General features: G+C 33.7%; 1 protein-coding gene across 5 annotated transcripts in view; it reads right to left on the reverse strand.

Annotated features, from left to right (window-relative positions):
- Nucleotides 1-8,065: 8,065 nt before the first annotated feature.
- The window catches only part of SS18 (SS18 subunit of BAF chromatin remodeling complex), a 65,101-nt gene continuing 48,245 nt past the window's right edge, over nucleotides 8,066-24,921 (reverse strand). For 3 of the 5 annotated variants that reach the window (XM_045527968.1, XM_045527970.1, XM_045527972.1), the window contains 6 exons: nucleotides 24,175-24,342; nucleotides 23,423-23,527; nucleotides 20,528-20,620; nucleotides 19,698-19,820; nucleotides 17,358-17,491; nucleotides 8,066-9,862 (listed from right to left, as the gene is read on the reverse strand). In XM_045527968.1, the coding sequence (XP_045383924.1) occupies nucleotides 9,836-9,862; nucleotides 17,358-17,491; nucleotides 19,698-19,820; nucleotides 20,528-20,620; nucleotides 23,423-23,527; nucleotides 24,175-24,342 (650 nt within the window). In that variant the 3' untranslated portion in view covers nucleotides 8,066-9,835. The remainder of the gene's footprint in view (nucleotides 9,863-17,357; nucleotides 17,492-19,697; nucleotides 19,821-20,527; nucleotides 20,621-23,422; nucleotides 23,528-24,174; nucleotides 24,343-24,921) is intronic. The other 2 variants (XM_045527969.1, XM_045527971.1) reach the window with 2 other exon arrangements.

The raw sequence follows: 24,921 nt of genomic DNA on the forward strand, positions 1-24,921 counted from the left end.
CATCTTCTTTTATATTTTTTAACTACTTTTCCCACTTCTTTCTTCTTTCCTTCCATTGGATGAGTACATTTTCTCTGTTTCTTCTCCTTCTTTTTCCTCTTCCTCTCTTTTCTGGCTCTAAATTTCTGAATAGTTTTTGACTTCTTTTAATGACTTATTTTTTTATATTCACAATTTTTTATATTAATACTTTTAACATTACCCTTATTATTCTACTTACATATTATATACCTAATATATTACCCTTATTATTTTACACCTAATTCACAATTTTTATATTAATACTTTTAACATTATCCTTATTATTTTACCTGAAAATTTCCCAACAAAGTCTAAAGTTTTCCAGTATTCCTATTCTGATCATGACAACTACTTAACATGCTATAATCTATTCATTTATCATGTTTCCTATCTTGTTATTGTATCTTATTGTGTCAGCTATTTATTGCTACAGTAATGCTGCATAACAAAGAAACACCCCCCCCAGAGGCTTGTTCAACAATAAACATTTATTTACTATAAGAGCCTGCAGAGTCCAGCTGATCTGTGATAGATTTGCTTATGCAACTGCATTCAGCTGGCTGGTTGGCTATGTGGCTCTGTTGATTCTGGTTGGGGGTCAGCTTGTCAACTTGGCTTTGCCCCACATCTCCCACATCCCTCCAGGTTGGCCTGGGCAGATTCCCATGGCAAAGGCAGAGGTACAAGAGTGGAAGCAGAACTGCACAAGCGCTTTTACAAACTTCCATATGAGTCACATCCACTAACATCCTATTGGCTAAAGCAAGTCATATGGCCAAACACACAATCAAGGGACAGGAAAATCAGCTCTGCTCCTTCAGAGAGGAACTGCTAAATCACATGACCAAGGGACATAGACTTACAGAGGGGTAAAAACTTGAGGTCATTAATGCAACCAATCTGTCACATTTAACTTTACCTTTTCCTCACACCCAAAAAAGTAATTGTTAGTAAAAGTTATTGTTTCCTATCAATAATTATATTTGACAAATTTTATGTAATCTTTTTTTATATCCTACACCTTTCTTCTGAATTATTTTTTTTTCTGAAGTACACCTTCTATGGATGATGAATTCTCTTGGTCATTGTTAGCCTGAAAGTGTTTTATTTTGCCTTCACTTTAGAATTATAGTTTAGCTGGGTATAACAGTTAGACTGATTTATTTTCCCTCAGGACTTAATTCGCATATCTTTTGACCATTGCAGAGAATTCTGTCTAAATTTCTTTTCTTTAGAGGTAATTTCTTTCAGGCAGCTTTTAGATTTTTTTCTTTCCTGAACACCAGTATAATGTGTCTGGATATGTATTCGATTCATTTTTACTTGCCCCGATTGGAGAATGGTGAAGTTATAATCTGTGTATTCATAGACTCAGCTGTGAAAAGCTGTCAGCCTTTATTGTTTTATATCTTGCTTTTCTGCCACTGCCTCCATTTCCTTCTTCTGGAGTTCCCATATTAAACCTCTGCACTCGTTCTCATATGTCTTAATTGTTCCTTCAAATATTTTTTGAAAAATCCTTTTGTTTCTTGGTGCCATGGTATGGGACAATTTCTCCTACCTTCATCTAATTCAAAAATTTCCTCTTTAAACATTTCTACCCCCGTAATATGCTGAAATTAAAAAAAAAATTTCCTCTTCAATTGTGGCTAGCCTATAGTTTATGCCAATTAAGCTTGTTCAATTACTTTACTTTTACTTAGAAGATTTTAAAATAGTTTTTATATGTACCTGTTATTTTATTTGTTTTTGTTTTATAATTTCACATCTGAGAATCTATGTGGATGAATGGATCATCTCTTTGGACATCCTAAACATACATATTTTAAAATCCATCAGACTTTTATATAAAATTTCAGGCTGGGCGTGGTGGCTCATGCCTGTAATCCTAGCACTCTGGGAGGCCAATGCGGGCGGATCATTTGAGCTCAGGAGTTCGAGACCAGCCTGAGCAAGAGCGAGATCCCGTCTCTACTAAAAATAGAAAGAAATTAGCTGGACAACTAAAAATATATAGAAAAAAATTATCCGGGCATGGTGGCTCATGCCTGTAGTCCCAGCTACTCGGGAGGCTGAGGCAGAAGGATCGCTTGAGCCCAGGAGTTTGAGGTTGCTGTGAGCTAGGCTGATGCCATGGCACTCTAGCCTGGGCAACAAAGTGAGACTCTGTCTCAAAAATAAATAAATAAATAAAATAAAACTAAGCTTCAAAATAGCTTGGTTCAGGTCTACATCAAGAGGCTAAATATGTATTTTCTAGCATTGTTATGTCCAGCTTCCTCAAAATAAAGCCCTAGGCAGTGGCTGGCATGCAGCAAGCTTTCTTTAAAGCTCTCTTTTACAAGGGGGAAAAGTGGGAGAGACTCTCATTCTAGCCTCTGCCTTAAAGTTTCAAACCTGGCTCCAGCATCTGATCTTGTGTAGTGGTTTTAGTCTCTATTACTCCATAGGAACCAATTTCTCAGGGACCACTACCAGCTTCTAGACTCAGAACCCAGGACACCCATGGCTTCAGCCTTACCAATTTGCATTTTTATTCCACTTTGGTCCACAGAGATGCTTAGTTTGTTTGAGCCTGGCTATCTCTAGTTTAATTCTCTCAGTTTTTTCCTACTAGTAGTAGCAGTAGCAGTATTATGTGTTTGCAGAGGGTACATCAAACCATGCAATAATGCCTTCTTGATCTTCTACATGGAATATTCAAATAAACATACACACCAAAACAAACATAAAAATCTCATACTTTCTGACCTTAAGTAACTGATGTTCTTATTCTATTTTTAAAGAAATTATCAAGTAAAAATGAGAAACACACATTCTTAGTGATCCTAATGATTAACCATAAACTGTTATTATATTCCAATAGACTATTGCAAATTATAGTTCAAAGCCATTTAGTCACTGGAACATTTGGGTAGATTCTATTTCACAGAACCAAAAAGAGTTAAGTGCCACTAATTTGCAGCTTGGAATTCAATTCCTTCTGATGAAAATCCAGCTATAACTTATTAAAACTCAAAATGCTTTTGGGGGGTGTGGAGGATGAATGTCTTTCAGAATAGCCCAAGAGTCGTGAATAAAAAAAAAAAACATCGCTGTGTTTATTTAGAGAGTATTACCCCTTGGAGCCAGCATTTGTGCTAATGCATTTTACATTAGCGTGCCGCATCAGGAAATCCTGACTTTTTGGTGCCAAGGGGGTAATTAATATCAGTTCATGTTTTCAAAATGGTTGTGTTTATGTGGGAATGAGGACTGAGCACTAACATGTAGTGCTTGAAGTATGAAAGCTTGCTGTGCAGCAAGATCTTGGGAAAGAATGGAATACTGAAATTAATGAATAGGAAATAGGATTTCTTTGGATAGAATATTAGTACTGGAAAGAAAACCACAATCACACTTCCTTGCTGCTCTTCATTTACTAAGCATTAATAGATATAATTCCATAGTATAATCATATAGATAGAAAAGAAGGTAGAATCCTTGATAGCTGTAAACGATATTTTGGTCCACTGATATCAGGAGTCCTGAAAACTTACAAAATTTGATCACATGATTGAATAGTACACAAAAAAAACACTATTCCTAAATATCATTTGCACAGCTAATAAACAGGGTGTCCCAAAAGTTGTCTTACATAGGAAAAATGGGAAATTGTAGCTAAATGTATCTGTATTTACAAAATACTTATTACAAAATTTTTCCTTGGTATGGAGACTTTTGGGACATCCTGTAGTTACACCTCCTACAGACATAACGCTCTTTACATCTGACTCAAGCTGAATAATAAGAACTGCTATTGGGGTGAAATCAAAATACTTTTGGTACATCTTTTTTGTTCCCCAAAGAAAAGATGGCAGAGAAACTAGAATCGAAGTACACACATCATATAGTGAAAGCCATGAAACTAAGAAAACAGCAAGAAAGTGTTAGAGAGAGAAAAACCAAAACACAAACTAAAGTGATAGAAGGCACAATAAAGTTAAAAACCCAAGAGATTTTATGAGGTCTTACTTACACAATGCCCAGAATAAGTAAAAATTTATATTAAAAAACAGGGGGTGGGGTTAGGAAAAAAGTTTATAATTACAGATGCCAAAAAGATTATAAAGTCTGTTTTTACCAATACTTTCCAATTAACTAAATCTATAGTTATGTGACATTCCAATTCATTCAAGTGATGGAAAGCAGAGGCTAATCTTCAAGAATTCTGACCTACTTCATTAGTCAAGATATGAACTGAATGATTATGAAGTAAACTAGACACAATATACTCGTCATTCCTAAAAAATATTTCAGAGAGAACATGTCATAAGGTAGTATGAACTAGCCTCCATTACATGACTAGAGTAGAGGCTTTGCTGCTCCAAGTTGATAGGCTGTACAGGAGGAGGCTTCAGGAGCCCATTTTGAAGGGACTTTTGATTCTATCTACTTGCACTGCCATTCTCTGGATTATTTTTATATCTATAAGGTCAAAGCTGCCCAATAATATGTCAAGTTCCAGCCCATGGGAAATGGAAAAGAGAGAATAGGGCATACTTAAGAATGTGGTCTAGAAGCTACACACTTCGGTTCACATCCCCCAGACTGAATTTAAAGTTATGACCACATCAAACTGCAGAGGAGATATTATTAATAAATGTCTCTAGGTAGACAGCCATGCACCCATCCAAAACATGGGGGCTACTTTTAAAAGAAAAAATAATGGCAGATAATCAGTAATCCGTGCAGAGACCAAAAATGATGACAACCTCTCAGAATAGTCAGGATTTCTTATTCACTTATTTTAATATTAATGTTTTTAATGTACTGTATCATGAGAAACTACTTGTATGTTTCACAGTTAAAAAATTATAGCCTGGGCCAGGTGCGGTGGCTCATGCCTGTAACCCTAACACTTTGGGAGGCTGAGGTGGGAGGATCACTTGAGGGGCCAGGAGTTCAAGACCAGCCTGGGCAACATACTGAGACCCTGTCTCAACAGAAAATTTTAAAAGCTAGGTGGGTGTGGGTGGCACGTGCCTATAGTCCCTGCTACTACTATTCAGGAGGCTGAAGTAGGAGGATCGCTTGAGCCCAGGAATTCAGGGTTGCAATGAGCTATCATGGCACCACTGCACTCCATGGCCTGAGAAACAGAACGAGATCCTGTCTCTAAAAAGTATGTGTTTGTGTGTATAGAACCAAACACAAATGTGTGTTTTTTGTGTGTGTATAGAACCAAACACAAATTCATCACTCATATATCTAACTATAGATCTCTACCAGGAAAAAGATTAAAACATACATATATTCATCCATATAGATAACATAATGCATATGTATATGACACACAAATATACACATAATATGCATGTGTACATAAACACACATGTATTTGTGTTTATACATATACATGTATGCATGTGTGTGTATAACTACCTCCTTTCCCTTCTCAAAAGTTTCCCAGATTGAGCAATAAATTACATGGTAACCCTATTTATAGGTCTTTATTGAATTCATGAAAATTATATTGCATTGTCTATTTCTGAGACTTGGATTTGTAAACAGTAAAATGAGATTTTCTACTGATTTCTTAAGTTTTTTCTTAGTAATCAAATAGATATTTTGGGGCAGCTACAGGGATAATTAGCAGGGCACAAAAATTAAAGAGCTTGTAAATTTCAAAACGCAAAAATCTCTAAAAGGTTCTAGTCATTCTATACAAAAACACATTTCAATAATTCTCTTACTATCAAGAAGCCAGTCATTGTTTATAACTTTGTAGATAACTTTTAACCAATAAAAACACACCACGTGGGGGACTGGAAGGGGGGGGAAACAACTCACAACTTTACGCCAATTAAATTAAGTCATTACATTTAAGTGGATCTAACTAGTCTTTGAAACGAATAAAACATACCTTAACTATAATTAAGCTTTTAAATAAAACAAATACACTGGCTTCTCAAATCACTGGAAGAAAAATGCTTTATTCAATAAATGATGTTTAAACAACTGGTTATCCATATAGGAGAAAAGTTAATGCCCAAATCATATCATGTACAATAAATTCTATAAAATCAGAAGCAAATATGAGGAATATTTTATAAATTTGCAAGTTAGGGAGATCACAAGTCATAAATTTTATATAAAATCTTAAAACTTTAATAGTGAAAGACATCATAAGCAAAGTTAAAAAATAATGGACAGAAGAGACAAAGGATTAATATGTGCATACAGGGCCATATATAATTTTATATGTGTGTATATATAGTAATTCATCTCTCTTACACAACAGACATCCCACCAGAAAAATGGACAAAGGACATTAAAAGGCATCTCACAGCAAAAAAAAAAAGTGTCATTAAGCATTTAAAATGATGCTCAATTTACAAATCAAAGGTAATTCAAATTAAATTCAAAGATAACATTTTAAAAAATCTACTAGAACTGCAAAAACTAACAAGGTTAAAAAATGTGTTGAAAAGGATATGCCTTTGAGGGTGACACTTTTTCACACGTCCATAACCTTACACCTAACATTAGAAATTTACTGTATAGAAATACCCCAACAGCATACGAAAAGCCCTACAAGATAATTTATGAAAGCTTTGTTTTTGCAACAGTAAAAAAATTAGAGGCAACAAAGGAACAAGAAGCACTAAACATATTTCTAAGTTTAAAAAAACAAAAGAAAGTTGCAAAATGGTATACAGTATAATTCCATTTTTGTTTTAAAAACCCCAAAGAATATATGTTGGCTTATGCATGTAAAATCAAGAAGGAAGAAATGTACCAAACCTCTAATAACTGTTACTTTTAAGGGATGGAATTATGAAAACTGTTCACCTTTGGTATAATGTATTTCTGTCAATCTTTTATTTAACAAGAATGACTTTTTTAAATTAAAGGAAAAGCAGTGATCTATAAGTACAGATTCTGAGATGGTTTCTAATTCAGTGTTAACATTGAAAATACAAAAGTTCAGGAGCAGGAAGAGTCTTTAAGGTTCGAGGTATTTTTTTTTATGTACTTATCTTTTAGAGATCCTTACTGAAACAGAGATTAAATAACATAGTGTTAGCCTCAATTTGTGGCTCAGTGTGTGGACAAAGACTGACCATGAGTTGCTAAGCAGATAAATTGGGTTACTGCTACATGGGGGCTCACTAAACCCATTTTTTCCACTTTGGTGTGTATGTTTAAAAATTCCATTAAAAATTTTTAAAAATAAAAACAACATGCCACCTGAATAATGCTACAGAATAATACTAACATAGTCTCAAACAACAAAGCTAGCACACTTAAATATTTTGAAATGTTTATTAATAATCACCCTGCTCTTTTCTTAGTAATATTTTGCTTCTGGAATTTTATGGGATAGTATGTTATTTATGCATTAAAATAACATTTTGATAAAATGAAAATTTTACTTGTAGAACATACAGTCTGTATGGAAATGTCAAATTTAGTAGACAGCTACTGGTAAAGTTATTCTTCTTACTAGGTATCAAAGGAGTAAGGTAATTTTTGTCACCACCAATTAAAAACTTTTACGAAATAGGACTGTTATAAAACAATTAAACCTTGCAAATGCACTAGTCTCCAGGAACAAAGTCCTGGAGGAAATTCTGCTTATTAAAATTGCAATTTTAGTTTCCATTAAAAGGAGAATAAGACAACAGAAGATGGGTTGGCAAGACAAATTATTTCTTAATGTCAGTTGAGCTTATTTCAAATGAGATAACGTATCTATACCAGGTTGGGTTCAGTACAATTTTGTCTCCTCAACTCATTTATCTAATTCAGTCATCTTGATTATAGCCTCATGGACTTCATTTTCAGAGAAAGAATTCTGTAACAAACAGCCTACACAACATGCTGATTACTGAACAGTTAATTCTAATTAACTTGGGCATGGCAAGAGAATTTTGATAAAGTCCTAGAATACAAATATAGTCTGCTTATACCGGACTAACTTATATAAAAACCCACAGCATAATCTCCAGACAAAACAAGACAGCCAAAAAGATCTAATTTAAAGAAACAAATGAGAAAATTAAAATCACAAATAATTTATTCTTCCGTTAGAGCTGATACAGTTTTAAATAGCAACAAAGTACACAGTGGTGGAAAATTGGCACAGAACCTGTAAGCATTTCAATCACAATAAGGCTGTCCATGCTTTATCTGTCCAAACTTGATGTCCATTTTCTACTGACCGAGTTGAAAAAAAAACAATTCTGACCTTGAAACACACACACACACTCACTCACTCTCTCTCTCATATACAGAGAGACACACTGAAATTCCTCCTTTTGATTATAGTATGTTGAGAACAGTATATTCTGCTTATTCAAATTTATGGTACCCCTTCTGTTTTGTTTCCAGTTAGAAGTGGGAAAAAGGAATTCAATTATAAAGAATATATCTTATTCCCTGGGCATAGGCAACTGTGATGAAAATAGTAACTTACCTTTGGGCTAGATGTTTTCAGATTATGCTTAAATAACTGTGGTTAGAAAATTTTCAATGCATGCCTTCCTGCCCAATGCAATATCCCTGAATTTAGCTAAAATAATCAGGCACAGGACAACCTCAAATAATGATTAAACATGCTATGCTAATAAACAAGGTGATCTAGAATGCAACCTCTGTGCTTTTATAACAGACAGAATAAACCTCATCAATAAGCATTTTCCTAAACATCTCTGTGTGTTATATTAACCAATATAAAAAAGGGATAAACATAAAAGCGTCCCTTTATAAATGCCATTATTTCCAGTTAAGAAAGTTGAAACAAAGGTTTGTAAAGTCTCCTGAACTATTTTGTTTACATAACCAATTATCCTTCTAATGTTAAAAAATAAAATTACTGGATTAATGTTGACTCTTCTTTGATATCATTTATAAAATGCTTTGATATCACTTACTAGGTTCCCTGATTATTCAAACAAGGTAAAATTAATACTTTCATTTTCAGTTATTGCTATTTTAGGAGAGGATTACCACTTTATTTATATGAAACCGTTACCAAAGATTCTTCAGATCCAACATAAAGTAATTCTTATTGCCTCACATTTTAAAACAGTATTATAAATGATCTTTATAAAAAGGTTTTAATCCACAAAACTGGAAGGCTTTTTAAAAATGTCTTTTTACTCAAAACTGTATCACAGTGCCCTTGATTATCTAATAGATAAAAGGGATTTGAATTTCCTCTATAAGAACAGAACAGTGGACATATGGTGTGCTTTGTCTTCTCTCACCTTTATCTTTATGGTACACCATTTTGAGACCAAAACAATCAAGCATCTACCATGCTCCCGTCCACATTAACAGAGGATTTCTGATTCTGTCCAGTGCGCAGTGTACCGCCTTGCATATTCACCACATGAAATAAACATAATATACAAAATATTGCTGCTGTAAAAAGTGTACATTTCCCTCTTCCCCTTACAAAAAAATCTGTGGAAAAGTATTAAATTCCCTTAACCTTCATAAACATACAAAGCTGTTCACACCTTTCAGTCTGTAACAGTCCATTTGAAACACAGTTCTGAAATCATTGCAAATTGGTTATGTCATTGCATTTTCTGTCCAATGTTGCCATCTAGAGTAGAAATGTGAAATCAAGAGTATTTTTGAGCTACTAAAGCCTTTTACAACTAAACCACAAAGGCTGCTTATTGATGAAACAGCCACTTATCCACAAGGTTTTTCCAAAAACTAGATGGAATGGAAGGATCTCTTCACAGGGAGGTGTCCACAGTGCTGAGGTGACAATATGGCTGCTAATAGATATTGGCTATTGGAATGTAAGTACTTTTCACTGCTGGTAATTTCCATACTGTCCCTAAAAGACAAATTAAAAATATAATTAGATAATAGTTTGACCATAATAGTTTGGCACTGAAAATTACACACAAATCATTTTAAATATTGTCATACTACAAAAGCACCTGCACTTATAACAAACAAAAATTTTTATGTATTTAGGTAAAAAGTATCACTGTGTAATTTCTTCTGATATTATATCCAGTTGCAAATGGATCTCATAGTCCAAAACATGCTAGGGATTAGCAAGTGAGCCTAGACTAATAATACCTGTCACATAGCGAGAATGCAAATGTTTGGTGAATTTTGTTGAACTGAATTGAGCAAGAATGAGTGATAAGTTCTAGTTCTAAACTCTGATGTGGTATACATAAGTGTATAAATAATATGCTGATGTGACAGCTTTGTATTTAGCTTATTATAATTACTATTATGAATTAACCTCAAAGGTATTTGGAATAAGTGGCAAGTGAAAATATAAAGGCAATTGGGAGGTGAAAGGTAAAGACCCTTCTGTCCATGATAAAAAATTTGAGCCTTTCCCTGAGGTCAAAGTGTCTCCAAAGGTATTCAGATAGACGGAAGGACATAAAATCAAGGAAAATTTGTTTTGTTTCCTTTGTCTTTAATTAGTTAGACTTGTAGACCGATAGGCTGACAGGATGGGAGAGAAAAAGAGAATGCAGATACAAAAGACAAGATGAAGTAGCAAAACTCTATGAGGGAGGCAAATAATGTCCAGTAGACATCTGTTCAGGTTAGCTTTTGGAGAAGAAGAGAAGGAACTTCCTTTCCTTTAAAACAGAAGAAGGAAGGTAGAAAAAAAGGAGAACATACTAGAAAATAGACATTTAGTTAAAAAATTCTTCAATGGGTTTAAAATAGATTCATAAAAGTGCCTATTTTTGAAAACCAGTATTCACTGGAAGCATATAATTAGTTACTTGTTTCTTTTAGCTAAATTTCCCCCTCCCAGTCATATTAATATGACTCAAAAAAATATTCTAGTTGAAATATTTCTGTACCATAAGAAACAGTATCCCAAGAATTTATATTTCCACAGAAGTCGATGTAGTAATAATCTGTTGAATGTCACCACATACATAATGGAATAATGAATTAAATAGAGTTAGGGTGTTTTACATTAATATACTTTACACAGTTATATTTAGCCAAATTTAAAGTCAATGCTCATCTTGAAGTATTTATGGGTAAAATGTATCACATCTAAGATTTGCTTTAAAATACCATAAAAAGAAAAAAAATAGTGCAGCTAGGTAGATAAAACAACATTGGCAAAATGTTGATAAACTGATGAAGCTGGGTGATGGATACACAGGTGTTAATTATACTACACTCTCTTTTTTGTATTTATTTAAAGATTTCCAGTATAAAAAGTTTAAAATAAGAAAGAAAATTAATGCTTACATACTGGAGCTTACTATCCCATTATTAGATTATCTAAATACTATGGCTGAGTTTAAGTGCTTTCTATTTGAGTCTTTAAAAAGCTCTTTGAGACTCAGTATATTCACCCATAAGGCGGGGGAGTAATATCTACATCTCTGGATTGCAATCTCCCTTCCGTTAACGGCTACATTAATTCATACATTTGTTTGTTATGACACTTAAATAAGAGAGGACATGAGAGAGGCCTTTTAGAATTAAAAACCAGTGAGTCTCAATGCTGGAGGGAAATGCTCCCCCACTGAACGTATAAAATTAGATGCAAACAACGAAAGTGAGTTGCAAATATAAATGATATAAAACTTCTAGAAGAAAGCATAGGTGAAAATCTTTGTGACCTTCAGTTAGCTCGTAAAGATTCTTTACATATGCTACCAAAAGCATAATCCATAAAAGAAAAAACTGATAAACTGAACTGCATCAAAATTTAAACTTTCCTCTCTTTGAAAGACACTATTAAGAGAATCAAATAACAGACTGGAGGAAAATACATGTAAATCATATACCTGATAAAGAACTTGTATCCAAAATATATAAAAATCTCTTAATATTCAATAATAAGAAAATAAACACAATTTAAAAATGAGCAAAAGACTTAGACACGTCAGAAAAGAAACACAGATGGCAAGTAAGCACGATAAGATGGTCAACATCATTGGTTCTTGGGGATATGCTAATTAAAATCACAAGGTATCATAACACACCGATTAGAATAGCTAAAATTGAAAAGATTGATTCATACCACGTGTTGGGAAGGAGTTAGCAAGAATATGGGAGAACTGGAACTCTTATACACTGCTGGTGGGAATGTGAAATGGTACAACTACTTCAGAAAACAGTTTGGCAGTTTCTTAGTTAAATATACACACACATATGATCCAGCCATTCCACTCCTAGGTATTTACCCAAGAAAAATGAAAGCATATGTCCACAGGGACTTGTACATGAATGTTCATAGTACTTTATCTGTAAGAGCCCAGAACGGGAACCCAAATGTCCATCTGTAAATCAATGAATAAACAAATGTGGTATAGCCATATAATGGAACACTACTTAGCAATAAAGAATTGTTTATATAATCATGAATAAATGTCAAAACAATTATAGCAAGCCAAAAAAGCCACATAAGAAACTGTATACTATGTGATTCCATTTATATAAAATTCTGAAAAATATAAACTAATCTACAGGGACAGAAAGCAGATCAGTGGTCATCCAGGGAGGGGATGTGGCAAAAAGAGGGATTTCGAAGGGGCACAGGGAAAACTTTCGGGCATGAGAGATCCTTCATTATTTTGACTTTGATGATGGCTTCATGGGTGTACGCACATGTCAAAATACACCAAATTTCACACTTTTATTATGTGCAATTTATTGTATGCAAATAATAAAGCTGCTGAAAAAATATAAAGGTAGGGAAAAAGAATGATGTAATGGAGGGTATTACTACTTTACAGAGGTGGTCAGTGAAGGACTCCAGGATACAGTTTGGTGACATCTGAGCAGAGATTTGAAAAAAAGGGGGCAGGAAGAATTACAGGCATCCAAAGAAGAGTTTCAGACATAAGATGGAACAGCAAACACAAACGTTCTGAGGTAGAAACTTGCTTGATGTGTATAAGGAACAGCAAATAGGCAGATGTCACTGAAGCAGAGTGAATGTGGACAGTGAGTGGTTGGAATATAAATACACAAAGACAGGGTAGGATAGGCGGTGGGAACATAAATCACATATGGCCTTATAGGCGATCATAAGGTATGGTTTTTACTCTGAGACTGAAGTCACCACATGGTTTTGACCAGAGAGGTGGCATAATCTGACTTATGTTTTTAAAACATTACTCTGGGTCCTTCAATGAGGAGCCTGTCCTGTGGAGGAGGTAGGATAAAATCAGGAAAACCAAAAAGGAGGCTATTTCAACAGCCCAGACGAACAATAGTTGTGATTCTGACTTGGGTGACAGCAGATTATGAAAAAATGGCTAGATACCAGATATATCATTAAATGTGAAATGTCCGATTTTGAATCAAAAGTGTAGTTTATTGTATCTCAAACAAGAAGCAGTACAATTAGTCAAAGTACGTGCCTGAACTATCCACACAGTTTTACCATCTTAACTGTAGTTTGTTTATGCCAGCAGCGAAGAAGCTTGGAAAGCGAGTGGCGATGAAATAGCAAAAGGTATTTTCCACAGCTTGTTGAGAATTGAACATTTTTCCTTACAAGAAGTGGTCCAAAGCCTGGAAGAAGTGGTTGTCAGCTGGTGTAAGGTCTGGTGAATACAGCGGATGACACAGAGTTTCCAAGTCCAGCCTCTGTAGTTTCAGCGCATTGTTTGTGCCACAGGTGGTTAAGTGTTGTCTTGCAAGAGGATTGGCCTGTCTCTATTGACCAACCTCGGCTGCTTAATCACAAGCATTTCATCATTTTGTCCAACTGGTTGCAGTAGACATCCACTGTAGTCTACTGACCAGGTTTCGTGAAGCTGTAGTGGATAATACCAGCACTGGACCATCAAACAGACACTATTAGCTTTTTTTGATGAATATTTGGTTTTAGGCCGTGTTCTGGCACTTCATCTTTATCCAACAGTTGTGCCAAACGCTTGTAATTGTCAAAAAGAATCCATTTTTCATCACACGTAACAATATGGTATAGAAATGGTTCAACTTTATATCATGACAGCAAAGAAAGGCAAGCTTTGAGACGATTTCTCTTCTGATGCTCATTTAATCCAGCTTCTATCTTCTATAGAACCCATCTATCCAGCTTCTTTACCTTGCCAATTTGTTTCAAATGGTCCAGTATTGTTGGAATAGTAACATCAAACCTTGCTGCTAATTCACACATAGGTTGAGATGGATTCGCTTCCTATAGCTTTCAGCTCATCATTATCCACCATGGTCTCAGGTAACCCACATGGCTCCTTTCAAGATTAAAACCACCAGCACGGAACTTCTCAAACCATCAACGTACTATGTGTTCATTTCCCACATCCTTCCCAGACACTTTGTTGATATTTCAAGCTGTCTATGCTGCATTCGTTCCATGGTGGAACTCATATTCAAAACTAACACAAATTTTTAACTTATCCAAGGTTTCACAAAAATTGCTCTAATAGAAAAAAATCTGAAAGATAATCACAAGCCAAAACATGCGTTTGAAAGACTGAGGATATTCCTTCACACTAAAAATAAAACAAGAAGTGTCAAAGTGAAATGTCAGAGATATCAACTGTCAAACTTAGTCTTAAGGAAATCGGACATTTCACATTTAACAACCTTAATATTTTGAAGGAAGAGATAATGAGATATGCTGATTGTGTGTTTGATTTGCAAAGAGGGGAGTCAAGGATAACTCCAGGTCTTTAGCCTGAGGAACTGGAAGAACTGAGCTGTTGTTTACTGAGATAGGGAAGACTGATGGAGAAGCATCCTAACAAGGCTTTATCAATTTTTCCCCTTTTAATTTATCCTGCACACTGCCTAAAAGATTAATCTGCCTAAACTACCACTATAACTATATTTCTATTGGATTTAAGGATCTACATTGGTTTTCCATTGCCCTAACCATCTTCAAGAGGTGAATAAACTACTTTTCCTAAAATAAAGAGATCAACAGGTGTTCAGGTAGAGAGAGAAAGATAAGATGAAACATTAGATCAATGTGGAAAGACTACTGACACCAGAGTAGCTAAAATGGCCCTCCTCATGTTCTTTTCTAGTGGGGAAGGAGATGTGGCTGGCAAGTACCGAAACACCCTGGTGCTTATCCACAGTATAGTACCAAAATTCCTGAGAAACATTAGAGAGTGGAGTAATTATGATAAAAAGAGAAGTAAATCGTTTATCTAACATAGCTCCCAAGTGCCAGCCACTGCTAAATTCTTTATATACATTGCATAAAACCCTTCGTGGCTCTGCACTTATGTCAGGATAAAGGCCAAGTCCCCTTATATGGATTGGAAGAGGCTTCCTAATCTAACTCCAATATACCTCTTCAGTCTTGCTTCTTCCCATGCTTCTGCTTTACTGAACCATACATCTTAATACTAGTCCCCTGTGAATACTCTTCTTTATGGCTAATATCAACTCCTCCCCTCACACTTATAAAATACTTTCCTAGTAAGATTTTTTCAATATCTGGGTTGGAAGCTCCTTCCACATAAATCTTTGCTTTCTTCATCCAAGTACTCATTGCACTATATTTATTATATGTTTACTTGTCTGTACCCCATCTAGACTTAAGCTCACAAAGGCAGAGTCTATGTCTCTTATTTCCTAATATATCCCCAATCTTAGCATGGTACTTAGCACATAATTGTTGCTTAATAAACATTTGTTTAATGAATGATTTGATAGCTTAGGAGATTTAGAAATGACTTAGAAAGAAAAACAGTCAGTTTAATACACAACATGTGAAAGCTGAGGGAATGGCAAGACATCCAAAGAAAAATGTTCTGTATACAGTCGTAAAAAAAGAGCTGAAGTTGGGTTGAGAAATAACGGCTAAGAATACTGAAAATATATGGAAGAATGATTCACAGACTAAGAAAAACACAGAGTCAGGATTGATATTTGGGTAAAAGACAAGAAACCAGTAAAAATAAAGAGTGAAATCGCTGTAAATACAAGGCAATGAAATAATTCTGTAATATAGAAGCTCAAGACCATTTAAAAATGAAAAAGGAGTATGTGCCAAATGCTAAAGTAAGGTTAAAGAATATCAAGATAGCTGGATGCTCCATCAGTCATAAGGACTGTGTTTGTTTTACCTCTCTAGGACCTACTGTAGTATCAAATACATGTAGAGAATTATTAATAGTAAGTATTTGTTGAATGAGTGAACATATGACTAGAATCTTACTTTTTAAAAAGTTCATTTGTGGATTAGAATAAGCCTAAATTTTATCTGCTCAGGAATCTTGCCTTTAAATACTCACTAGCAAAGACTTAGTTTACATCTAAAACTTAATAGAACCTCTGACTGATCCTCTGATTTGGTTCTAGCATGTTTTTAAAAGATATTACTCATCTGCCCTTACCCTTTTAGTTTAAGTCTATTGTATCTCCTTTGCCTTAAATAAGAAGTGTCAATACAAGGGAGTTGTAGGCTTGAGAGACGGTTGATAAAAGAATTACTCATGCCTCAAATTCTATTTATCACTGCATCTGAGTTCTTCCTCAAATCACATCATCCACATTGACCCTGGAACACTGAATATTTAAGACAGTTGCATGTTAACACTAACCTATTTTAGATAGCTTAAGTGGTGAACAGACTAGAATACCCTCAATGAAAAGCTTAGACAAACCTGAAACCAATCTAAAGGAAGTGTCACAATCACAAATCATTTCCATAATAATTCAGAGTATATATGAGGACACTCATAAAATAATGACTGTGGCACAGATTATAAGTCTGAGGAGTTTAATGACAAAAGGAAGAAACTTAAATGAATACTAGGTTCAACGGAATACAATCATCTTAGGATAAGCTACACTTCTACATATTTGAAGGTAGAAGGAAAAAGGAGAGAAATAACACTTGAGATGATAGATTTGTGTGTGGAAGGAGGTAACAGAATGGGAAGTCTGAATTTAAAGAGATGAGATATTTTGGGTGTGAAGGCAAGTGTGGTGGACATGTTGAAGTTAAGGAGAGAGCAAAATAAAGCACTGACACAAGTGGACTCCATTTCTCAGTAGGTCAAGGCAAAGTTTTTAGCAATAAACATGAGGAAGGATCACAGAAATAGTTAAAGAAAGTGTGTCTGAGGTTAAAGATCAAAGAGAGAGAGAGAGAGAGAGAGAGAATATGCTGGTGTCTTAAGACATGTTTTATATGATAGAGTTAACTACGATCGACTGTGCTAGCATTCTATGAAGGAGACTTAAAAGTAATATACTTTCTGTTAACAAATGTGCCACAAACAAGAAGAGGGAAAAATGAGGCTTGGGGCCGGGGGGGGAGGGGGGGGGGAGTTAACCTAATCAAGAGTGAACAAACAACGTGGCAATTCCGCAGCTGGAATCAAATAACTTACCTGGTCATATCCGTAAGGCCTCTGCTGGGGTGGCTGTGGTGGTCCAGGCTGTGTTGGTCTATACCCCCCATACTGCTGACCTTGTCCCTGCGGGTAGTTAGGATATTGAGGACCTGGACCACCCTGTGAAGGACCTGCAAAATAATTAACACAAACAGAAGCCCACATAAAAATATAATAAATCTCTAGAACTAAGGAAAGGATCTAAAACTAGAGATAGAAGTTACTATATTTTTATATCTAAACTAAAAAAGATAGTTTGGTACCATGATTTTCTCAAACGCTTTTTGAAATAAATTTCAATGGTTATAATAAGAGTAAAAATAGTGTAATGCTACTGCAGTGTAACTACTATAATATGCCCTGGCCATTACAAAATTTGTATGTCAAAATGGTTATAAAAAGACGCAGGGAGTTATAAAGCAGGTTAACTCCATTTTGATAAGAAAATCAATCAGTATATCTATTGGAGAGTTAACCAGTACAAACAAGAAGCAAAAGAAAAGGCAAGAGACAGATTTAAAGAAAAATACTAAAATAATTTCTGAATAAAGTGTGGGAATCAATGATATTTACAACTGCATGAGTCTAAATTCACATTGTCCATCACCAAAAGAGTCATATGGCTATACTCTATACTGATAAATTTATTACCACAATATTTTAAAATAGAAAGTAAAGCCACAGGTTGCATGTGAAAAAACTTGATTCAAAAGTTACATTCTGAGAACCAATCACCTTTAACACTTTACCCATAAAAATGATTTCAAATTCCAGAGTTGGCAAGGGACTAATTTGGTTTGCTAAACAAATAATGTCTGTTTCATAAACTCTACTGCCTATTGTAAAGAATGCTTTATAAAGCCTAAGCTGAAAAGCTTTGACACTTAAATGTTTTCTACCACAGCCATTCAAAACCTGCCATAAAAACACTCATTGCAGAGGGAAGTGTCAAGAACAAAAAATTTTCAAGTTTAAATAAATTCTATCAGTCTATTATTTATTTATTATATGTTCAATTACTAAAACTTTAAATTTTCTATTAGAAGAAAGTTTGACAACTGAAGCCTATGGATAAACAAAATGGGAATTTCTCCTTTAGGATTCCTGGTGTTTAACAGAACAGTATTTAACTACTTAAACCAAAAATTAATCAACTTTCTTTCACCCTCTCTTCCATGTGAAAATATTTCTATTGTCAATGAAATTACCTGATTTAGTCATATATTTGTCTTCATGCAAATGCAATAAAACCAGAATTTCTATTTCTTCAAAGTACAAGTACTAAATAGTTATGAAAGACAAATGCCATTTGGGAAGGTGAGGAAAGAACCTTTGTGAAAAGAAGAAATCCATGGAATATTTCTAAAGTCATATCTAGAATTAGGAAACTTATCTTTTTTTGGAAAAATACCTGATTTCCAATATCTCAGTTTCATATGTTGAAGGGACAAGAGAATTTCAGCCTGACCTGGGTTCTTAGATTTGCTATCATAGGTAGACAGAGGTGCCCACGGTAATAAAAGGGCTTTTATCAATAGCTAATAATAATAAGACATTATGATGTGAAAAAGAGAGCATGTTATCAAGAGATGGAGTCAATATTAATAAGTAGCTACTTCTCTGTTGTTAAAACTATATTTTCCCATATCTAAAATGGTTATAGTAGCCTGAAATTTAAGACTGAAATATCAGGCCCTCATCATTCCCCACTCCCTATCTCATACCTAAAGTGAGATATTCAGGTAGCAGATATTATAGTGAGTATACAATAGGAAAATATGGTTATACTTCCCCTAAACTCTGTATGATACACAACTACAATAAATTTACCCCTATGGATATTTATATTGCCATTTAACTAGAGAATGACAAAAACATTTTCTTTATGCATTCTAAACAGATCTCTTCACTGGTTCTCAAAAAGTCAATGTTATTTTTTGGAGTAACTATCATTAGTTTTTAAAAACAAATATGCTAAGCGGATTATATACATATGGCTAATAATTACCCAATCATCAGTTTTCTAAGCACATACAAAGCTACTGGCTGGTCATGAATGCCAAATAGGTCCGAGAATTCATTTTTCTTGTCTTTCAAATGACTTTACACCTTACTTTTGGTCAATGAACCATCTCTAGTTTACGGTTCTTTTTAAATGGATTACTAGTTTGTCTAAAAGCAACATTTTAAATATACACTATAATAGCAGACTGGGCTAAAACTGTGAATTTTCAAAAGTAATAATTCTTGGAAAAACAAATACTAAATATCCACTTCCATATTTGAAAACAGTAATCATATTTTTGGTGACAAAAATAAACTACAATAAACTATTACCATAGCCCTGTTGCTGTCCCGGGTAACCTTGCTGCCCTGGGTACTGCTGTTGCTGGGGTGGATATCCCTGTTGTGGAGGTGGTCCTTGGTAAGCATCTTGCTGTTGGCCGTATTGTGAATTTCCTACAGGATAATTGAAGAAGAGGAAAAAAGAACTGAGAAGTTTGCTTAATTAACTTTTTTCCCTCTAAGATGCATAGCCAACAACACAAGAACAAAATGAAATGCCATATTGATTTTTAAAAGTTAACAAAACAAAGAAAAAACTCAAACCAAACAGAAGGATTTCGGCCAAACAAACTGCAGTTAAAGCCAATTTTGCAAGGTTGAACTGCAGCATTTTCAGCGTCTCTGCCATACGAGCATTACATTTACTGGAACATCACAGTCATAAGATCATGACTATGCTAAATAAAATAAAAAAGACAAAATTAAAGACAGCTACAAGAGCACAGACTAGCTACACAAAATCAGCAAGCTGTTTCCTAAAGGCACTATACTTATATGTAAAATTATACATATGTAAACACATGAGAAAAAAAAATTGGATCAATGGATTTATGTTCAAATAGAAAATTTCCACTGAGGAAAAAATTATCTTTAAATGTTTTAGTCTTTTTATTGTTGTTAGAAATGGCAAGTCACGGTTATACACTTTAAATATTTGTAAGGAAATTATTTTGGTTGTTCTGGGCTCCCTGTAACTTTCAAGACAGCCAGCAACTAGAATTCTACAAGAGCTTTGCATGGGTAGAAGTTGTCTTATGCAAGAATTTTCATTCCCGTGGAAGGGGATATATATGCGTATGTGTGTGAAGGTATATAGATACCTCCTTCGTAGTAATGTTGTGAGGAATCCTCATAAGGCCTATCGTAGCCTTGTTCAGGATACGACGGTTGCTGATAACCGTAATCATTATGACCTACATCAATTCGACAAGAGACAGGAAGAAACGTTAATGGCCACTGAGTGAAAACCCTAAAAATATTTAAACTTTCAGATAAAATTGAAAAAAAGAAAAAGAAATGGAAATACATAAAAAATAATAATTTCAATTGCATTAGCCAAAGATTTACCAATGTGACTGTTTTCATATTGAGATAACGTGCAAATTTTTTTAAAAGCAAAAAGCAGTAGTTTTAGAAACATTACACTTATTGTCTTAAATATGATAATCCTTCATTGAGGGGGGAAAACTTTATCTTCCATTTAAAAAAAAAGGAGAGAATAAAAGCATTTAGGTCTTTCACATGTAAATAACTTAAATTAAATTAGAATGAACAAAGAAAGCAATTATCATATTTTGTCAAACACCTGTTCTGCAGGTCTCCAATTCCACAGCATATGCTAAAAACAATGCAAAATATAAAAGAGCTCCGTAAATTTTTTTCCCCTGAAAGAAACTGAAACAAATTTTTCACATTCTAACATTCACTTGCATAAAGTATATATATACCTCAAAGTATTTTCAGATGTAAAAAAATATATTTTATTGCTACTATTTGAGAAATGCCTCAAGTATCATAAACATATACTTTCATAAAATTACCAATGTACTCAATGTTAGAGTATACCTTTAGTTTTAAGGCATAATAAATTTTACCTGCAAGATAACTGGACTTTAATGAATAATAATATTCCCACCTTTTTAACTAAGTTTCACTAAGAAAATGTCAGAAATAACCTTTCAGTTAGCTAAAATCCGAACTAAATTTTACAGAATGCCTATTTATGGAAGTAGGAATATAGTTACAAATAAATATTACACTCAGTGCTCTAGTATTCAAATGTTCCAAACCACCCCATAAATATCTACATCAAGGATTAGCAAACTATGGCCTTTAGTCTTCTTCATAAGACCAGTGGCCTGTTTTTGTAAAGAAAGTTTTACTGGAATATGGTCATGCCCATTCATTAAGTATTGTCTATAGCTGCTTTCATGTTACAATAAGAGTTCAGCAGTTGCGATCAGGATCATCTGGCCCACAAAGACTTAAATATTTGCTATACAGTCCCCTATAGAAGTTTGCAAACTCCTAATCAACATATTTACTGGCATAAATATCTGGACATGAGAGAAAATATCCAAATCTATTTAAGAAAATTAATTGTTGATATAAGTAGAATACTCTATGTAAATGTCAGACATAAATTAATACACATCTAGGCAAAAATGATATCATTTAAGTAAAAATCCACTAATGTAGTAAAATGATGTTTTGATGTTTCCCAAAAAAACCTATCTATTCTGACTAGAAGGGTCATACTTAGAACAATACAAATTTCACATTTCAGGAGATAGTCAAGGACCAAAATAACAATGTCAAGTTCAACTCAATTATTTAAAATATATTTAAAAATTAAATAAGCAAAATAATCATTTATTTTCAGCAGACTTCTTAATATATATAATTTAATGAAGTAGATTTCACCTCTTTAAGATATCTATAGTCTACTATAAATTACTAAAGTTTTTAACTTAAAAAAATCATAATACCACGTCTACATGTAAAAGGAAAAAGAAAGAAACACAATATTCTGAATTCAGGGAAAGAAAATCTGAGATTAAAAAAATACATAGTATTCTAAACAGAATTATCCATACATGTCATCATTATCACTAATAAACATTTAGTGTATGTAAAATTTGACAGTTATTTGCTCTGCCCCTGTAGTCACAGCCTCTCCAGTAAAAACAAATGGCCTTGAATATGGATGTACCTTCATGTTTTACATAATGATAAAAAATAATAGGCAAAATGATTTTTCAAATATACCAAATTATATCTTGTTGCTGGCTTAACTGGCTTTTCATCAATGGCTATTACTTTAGCTTTAAGTTTCTTAGTTTCTCTGTTTGTTAATTTACATTTACACCAAAAGAGCTTACTATAGAAATAAACCTTTGGCATATCCTTTCATAACAATACAAATCATTTTGTAATGTATGTTTGATTACTTTTTCCTGGACACTGTATAAAATTTTCAAACATACAGAAAAAGTGAAAGAATTATGCAATGGAAACCTACTTATATGCTTGAATTATTACTATTTAGATTTTCTTAAAATGCAGTACATCTTTATTGAATACTTTTTCATAAGCTACTTTCTCGCTTTAAAAAAACTCACTAACTAAATAACTAAAAATCTGGTTTCCAATCATCTTTCCCATTCTACTAAATCTCTGGATAGCTGTATTACGGATACAATTCAGCCTCCAAAACTTTTCTCAAATGCAAACGCGAATGTAAACTATAGTTTGCTAAGAAGTATGCAACATTAATTAAAATGACAAGACTTAGAAAAATACTCAAGCTCTATATTCTCTATATATTTATACAGTGCATAAAAGTAAACTAATGAGTCAACTTTATGATATGTGAGTTATAACTCAATAAAGCTGCTGTTAAAAAAAAAAGTAAATCATAACATTTGGTTTGGTTCAAATGAACAACCCTAAATATAAAAGGATTCTCTTTTGTGTAAGGGTTCCAAAGATAGAACGTGATTCCTGATGGTACTATCAGAATAGTTACACAAAATATACTCTGAATTAGATTATAAACTAGTGCTATCATTGGTACTTTAGAGTACTGAAGTGTTTCTAAATTTAGAAGAAAGGTTGTTAGTTTATTCATCCTCAATTAAAATGTTTTATATAGTTCTCTATATTAATATTGGGCAGGGGTATAAAATGGGAAAGTTAACATTAGGCGAGATTACCATCAGGGTAATATTGCTGGTTCATGCCTTCTGGAGGACCTTGTCCACCATGACTGTATTGGTCCCCATAATAGTCTTCCTGGCCTGAGTACTGCTGTGGTGGGCCTGAAAAACCACAACCAGTCAAGATGTAAATAATTTGTTCTCTATGTCATCAAAGGCTTTCTTTCTAATTTGATGTTATGAGAGATTATTTCTCAGCTGTAGATTCCCTTCCCATGTTTTGGCATTTTAGATACTTTTAATTATTGATATATTCACACATACACATACACACACAGCATCTCCACATATTACATTTACTAAAATAAAGACCATCCATGCAACATCAAATATCAACTCAGATAAAGAAACAGCAACATCTTAAAAAGAGGTTCAAACTGGTAGAAAATTAATTTCCTTCTGATTTTGATATTAGAGTTCTCTGAAATAAAACTGAGTTTTTGAATATATATTTAGTAATTTATCAAAAACAAAATGGTATTTTCTGCTGTGAATTAGTGAGCTTTTGATACAAAATTTTCACATATCCTTTTCCCAGAAAATAACAGGTAAGAGAAAATTGTACACCAGGAAGTTCCTATCTACCTTGTGACCCTTTGTACCTACTATATCCCCTTTTACACCAAAAAAAAAAAAAAAGAAGAAACAAAAAATCCTAACTTTGCCTAGATGAAAAGATCATCAAAATTTAAAGCCTTTCAATTACTGTTATTTACATTAAGTAGAAAATTTTCCAAACGGAATCTTACCCTGCTGAGGTGGTCTATAGGGAGGAATCTGTCTCTGACCCATCATATGATTGCCCTGGTTAACTTGTCCCATCATTCCCATAGGTGGCTGCTGTCCTTGGTAATGCTGCCCACCTCCCTGTGGCATATTGTATTGCTGAGAAGGAGGCTGCTGATGCATCATTGGACCTGAAAGCAAGACACAACATCATACACATAAAATCTTTTGTATATAATTTTAACATCTTAAGAAAAATATGAGCATCTTTTATCGTATACTCCCCAAAATACATAATTAAATGCAATAAAATCTGATTTCAAATAATATTAATAAAAACAAGTCTTTGAATTAAAGCTCATATGCCTAAAATAATCTGCAAACAAAAGAAAACAACCAATCCATGGTAGTTAATTTGAAATCCACTGGAATAGTATTCTTAGTCATTTTTTTAAGACAAAATAAATGCAATATATATGAACATCCTGAATGTATATATTTTCCATTATGTACTATATAATATTTATCTATACAATCTTTCTAGAAAAGATATAAAGTCCTTATGCTACACTAGAATACATAACAAAAGCAAATTTCACAAAAATCACACAGCCTATGAATAGCCAAACCAAGGGAAAGAAACCAAATTTCTAGATTTCCACTTTGTTCTCTTTTCCTATACTCATTAATTATATAATGATAGATGGGTAAACTATACAAACATTTAATATGCTTACATTGGTAGAATTTCATAAACTTTAATTTGGAGA

Source organism: Lemur catta, chromosome 16 (genome assembly GCF_020740605.2).
Source record: "Lemur catta isolate mLemCat1 chromosome 16, mLemCat1.pri, whole genome shotgun sequence".
In the NCBI taxonomy this organism is placed as follows: domain Eukaryota; kingdom Metazoa; phylum Chordata; class Mammalia; order Primates; family Lemuridae; genus Lemur; species Lemur catta.